The 5,000-nt window shown below is 47.5% G+C and overlaps 1 protein-coding gene across 1 annotated transcript in view; it reads right to left on the bottom strand.

Annotated features, from left to right (window-relative positions):
- rnpepl1 (arginyl aminopeptidase like 1) overlaps window positions 1-5,000 on the bottom strand; it is a 36,531-nt gene that overhangs the window by 24,673 nt on the left and 6,858 nt on the right. The window contains exon 4 of the mRNA XM_063205554.1: window positions 1,812-1,928. Coding sequence (XP_063061624.1) covers window positions 1,812-1,928 — 117 coding nt within the window. The remainder of the gene's footprint in view (window positions 1-1,811; window positions 1,929-5,000) is intronic.

A 5,000-nucleotide genomic window follows, 5' to 3' on the forward strand; every position in this document is an offset into this window, starting at 1 on the left:
CGTGTCACAACACACGGATACGAACAAACTAGCTGTGTGCCATCCGCTGTCAACAACAGCAACGGCTTCCCGCTGAGATTTTTAAGTGTGTGTGTGAGAGAGAGAGAGAGAGAGAGAGAGAGAGAGAGAGAGAGAGAGAGAGAGAGAGAGAGAGAGAGAGAGAGAGAGAGATTGAGATTGAGAGTGAGCGTGTGAGAGAGAGAGAGAGAGAGAGAGAGAGAGAGAGAGAGAGAGAGAGAGAGAGAGAGAGAGAGAGAGAGAGAGAGAGAGAGAGAGAGAGAGAGAGAGAGAGAGAGAGGGAGAGGGAGAGGGAGAGGGAGAGGGAGAGAGGGAGAGGGAGAGCATTTCTGAGTGTGTGTGTGAGTGCGTGTGAGACACACAGAGAAATAGTGAGAGAGAGAGAGAGAGAGTGTGTGTGTGTGTGTGTGTGTGTGTGTTTCTGTCACTGTCTCTCTTTGTATGGATGAATGGCTAACTGGTTCACTTTAATGCAGGGCTGGAGATGTGACAGTGTGTGTGTGAGAGGGAATCTAGGACAAAGCCGCGCGACCCAGCCCAGCCCAGCCCAGCCCAGCCCAGTCCACCGCCATGCTCCAGGAAACAGCAGCATGCGTATCAGGGGAAGGCTACTATGGAGCAGGGCAGGGGTGGTGTGTGTGTGTGTGTGTGTGTGTGTGTGTGTGTGTGTGTGTGTGTGTGTGTGTGTGTGTGTGTGTGTGTGTGTGTGTGTGTGTGTGTGTGTGTGTGTGTGTGTGTGTGTGTGTGTGTGTGTGTGTGTGTTCAAGTCATAGGTCTGGGAGCTCCTCCTGTTGTCATGTGCACTCGGCAGTAACAGACCAATCAGATTCTAGATCGGTGATGACAACACGGAGTCGTTTATTTATCTTGCTCCTTTTTTCCAGCACAGCACACCAACTGACAGCAGATGCATGGACAGATAGACACAAACGCAACAACAACCGAACCCAAACAGCAAATGGGGACGGCTAACTGGGGGTGGCGGGGACAAAGAGGTCAGTTGTCCCTGGTCCAGCATTGGGTCATGTATTGGGTGGGGGTGGGGGGTGGGCACTTTCAGATGACTTTATCCAGGGCCCGGCCAAAGCTATCAGCAGCCCTGACCGCCATGCTTGTACCAGACAGACTGCAAGGGCTGGCTAGGTGCATTAACGGTACACTGTGCAGGAAATGGTCAAAAAAGGTACTGCAACTATGCTGCTCATTGAAACTGGGCTGCCTATTGCCAAATTTGATCTTTACACAAAAGTTTACTAAGTTATAAACAAATATTTTCTAGTATGGTCCAAGTAGAATCATTTTTGCAGCTAAAAATGGCTATTTTTGGAAATTCAAAATGGCGAACCACGGAGAAGATCCCCCTTTTCATGAATGAAAAGTGCAATTTTTCCAGTCATAATGAATACTTAGAATTTGATGGTGGTGACAAGTATTCATGAAAAAGGTAACACTAGTGAATGGGCAGCATGAATTATGGAAATAAACAACTTAAAATCTCACACAGTGTCCCTTTAACATCAGGAAGTAAGAAGGGTTGTTTACATGATCAAGTGTGGATTTGTTTGTGAGTTTACAAAAAACCTGTATGTGGGCATGGATATGTGTACTGTAGGTGTTTTCATAACATGACAACAATCTCTGGATTATTGTGAATAGCAACTATGTAACTACGCAATGATGGGTGTGCCCTTCTGTGTATGTGTGTGTGTGTGTGTGTGTGTGTGTGTGTGTGTGTCTGTGTGTGTCTGTGTAAGTTTATGAGGCGGTTATGAAATGGAAATGAAGCAACCAACCTTCCCCAGACGTAGGGGCCGAAGAGGCCCTCCGCCACGGCCAACCAGCGCTCCACACTGCCCCCCAGCTTGCTGACCGCACACGGGAGGATGCAGGGCTCGGCCCACACCCGACTCCTGATGTAAACAACATGGGGCAAGGGGGGGGGGGGGGGGGAGATAGAGAGAGAGAGAGAGAGAGAGAGAGAGAGAGAGAGAGAGAGAGAGAGGGAGAGGGAGAGAGAGAGACAGAGGGAGAGGGAGAGAGACAGAGGGAGAGGGAGAGAGGGAGACAGAGACAGAGAGAGAGCCAGAGACAGAGACAGAGAGAGACAGAGACAGAGACAGAGAGACAGAGACAGAGAGAGAGCCAGAGAGAGAGACAGAGAGAGACAGGGACAGAGCCAGGAGTGAGCAACAGAGTGAGAGTGTGAGAGAGAGAGAGAGAGACAGAGGAGAGAGTTACAGAGTGAGTGAGTGAGTGTGTGAGAGAGAGAATGAGAGAGAGAGAGAGAGAGAGAGAGAGAGAGAGAGAGAGAGAGAGAGAGAGAGAGAGAGAGAGAGAGAAAGAGAAAGAGAAAGGTTATACACCACCCATAATGCTATAATATGCGATTGTAACTTTTATAGTGATGATGACCATAAACCGTCAAGAACTGAAAATCAACTTGAATTCTGAGAGAGTTAGTGAGAAATGTAAGTCATATACCTTCCATAACGCTTGGCACAATTGTAAGCTTCACAGCCATGTCAATACAACTTCAGGAATTGAAAATCAACTAGATTGAGAGACAGAAAGAATAAGAGAGAGAGAGAGAGAGAGAGAGAAAGAGAGAGAGAGAGAGAGAGAGAGAAAGAGAGAGACAGAGACAGAGAGAGACAGAGAGAGACAGAGAGAGACAGAGAGAGAGAAGAGAGAGAGAAGAGAGAGAGAAAGTGGAACATTTGAAGAAGAGAGGTGAGAAATGAGAAGAGGTAGAAAGACGAGAAAAGGAAATAGAGAAAGAGAGCGATCGAGACAGAGAGTCCAAGAGAAAGAGTGGGTGTGTTTTTCAAGACAAACACACTAATGACATGTCATTTTACAGCCTGCCTGCCTGTCTGCACACTTCCGTTTAGTGACTCAGACCGAGCAAACTTTGAATCCGCACAGGTCTGAAACTGTAATAAAAACGACAGGCATCATCACTCTATCGGCTTGTTCCTCCATCACATACTCGCTCCACTCTTTCCACCACCGCCTCAATATCATCCTCTCTCATCTCCCTTTCTTCATTCTCATACTCTCGCTTCACTCTCTTTCTCGTCTTGGTTTCTGTCCGAGTGTGTCTGTCGCTTTTTTTCTCAGACTTTTTGGTGCCGCTCTGGGATTGAGTCTTGACTTGAGACGCCTAGGCTCTCACCCAAGCTGTGCGCTTGTTCATGTCTTGCATTCTGCCTGTCCGTCATCTACCTTGCTCAGTCCCGTCCAGAACTGGAGCCCCTGTGTCTGTCGCTTGTTCTAAGACGTTTGGTGCTGCTCTGGGCATGAGTTTTGACTTTCGACGCCCATCACCCAAGCTGCGAGCTTGTTCACACCTGCCTGTCACCAACCCTGCTCAGTCCCGTGCAGAACTGGAGCCCCTGTGTCTGTCGCTTTTTCGAAGACGTTTTGGTGCCACTCTGGGCTTGAGTCTTGACTTTCGACGCCTCTCACCCAAGCTGTGGGCTTGTTCACACCTTGCATTCTGCCAGTCACCAACCCTCAGTCTAGAGTGGAGGCCCTGTGGCCTCATATCAACTCTGGACTCCGAGGAAGGCATACTAGCAGACGAGTTAAAGGCCAGGATGTTAGCCAAACCGGTGATGTATTTCAAGACGAGAGCAAGGTTTATGACCTTCTAACGACAACCTTTGCCACCAATTTTCAGAGGCTCATCTGTTGTCGCCCTCTCCTCTTGGCTGTTCCAGTTACATGGCTATGAGCAAAACACGTTTCCTTGATACCTGGAGGGGTAGCTAACAGCTATGCTAGCTGACATCTCTTTGAACCATATTCGGAGAACCACCTGTTCTCACCCTCCCTGCCTGCCTGCCTGCCTGGCTGTTCAGGCTGACAAGAGTACCATGGCCGTGCTGGTTCCCGCCATCTCGAACCGACTAATGCATTTGAGACAAATATCAGAGCATTCAGGAACTTACAAAAGTTTGTAACCGTCGCCAACCAAGCAGGCCTAAACCTGGGATTCGCTAAGCAATTCGTGATGACAAAGAAATCAGCTGGTTCATTTGGGTGATGTGCTGCAAAATGAGCAACACAGTATGAATGTGGACTGTTCATCCATAAGCACTCATTCCTTGTGTAACTGATGCGGGAACCGGCATCAACATCATTCAGAGTAGCTTGGAAACCGTTTCAGAGGCACACAAGAGTGGTAATCCAAGAACACGGCTAAATGATAAACCTGGCTAAGTGAACCTACAGAAAGTGGTAAACCTACTAAAAGATGGCCTGTATGTCATTTATTTAAAGGGATTCTGTGCAGGAAATGGTCAAAAAAGGTACTGCAACTATGCTGCTCATTGAAACTGGGCTGCCTATTGCCAGATTTGATCTTTACATGAAAGTTTAGTAAGTAATAACCAAATATTTTCTAGTACAGTCATTTTTGCAGCTAAAAATGGCTATTTTTGGAAATTCAAAATGGCGGAGAAGATCCCCCTTTTCATGTATGAAAAGTGCAATTTTTCCAGTCATAATGAATACTTAGGATTTGATGGTGGTGGTAAGTATTCATGAAAAAGCTAACATTAGTGAATGGGCAGCATGAATTCTGGAAATAAACAACTAAAAATCTCACACAGTGTCCCTTTAAGAAAATGAGGACTCTGGGCTCTTCTATTAGGATCATTTAACTCTCCAACTCCCATTGTCATTGTGACACAGCACTTCAAAGAACACAAGTGCACACTGCACACAACGAAATTGTATTTATGCCTCACCCGTACAAGGGGGCAGCCCCCAAAGGCGCCCGAAAGGTAGCAATGCGGTGGGACAGTACCATGCTCAGGGTACCTCAGTTATGGAGGAGGACGGGAGAGAGCACTGCTTAATTACTCCCCCCACCAACCTGGCGGGTCAAGAGTCGAACAGGCAACCTTTGGGCTAAAAGTCAGACGCCATAGCCACTTACCCATGACTGCTCTACTGATTTAGCACTACCTCAAGGT

Source organism: Engraulis encrasicolus, chromosome 8, assembly GCF_034702125.1.
Source record: "Engraulis encrasicolus isolate BLACKSEA-1 chromosome 8, IST_EnEncr_1.0, whole genome shotgun sequence".
In the NCBI taxonomy this organism is placed as follows: Eukaryota; Metazoa; Chordata; class Actinopteri; order Clupeiformes; family Engraulidae; genus Engraulis; species Engraulis encrasicolus.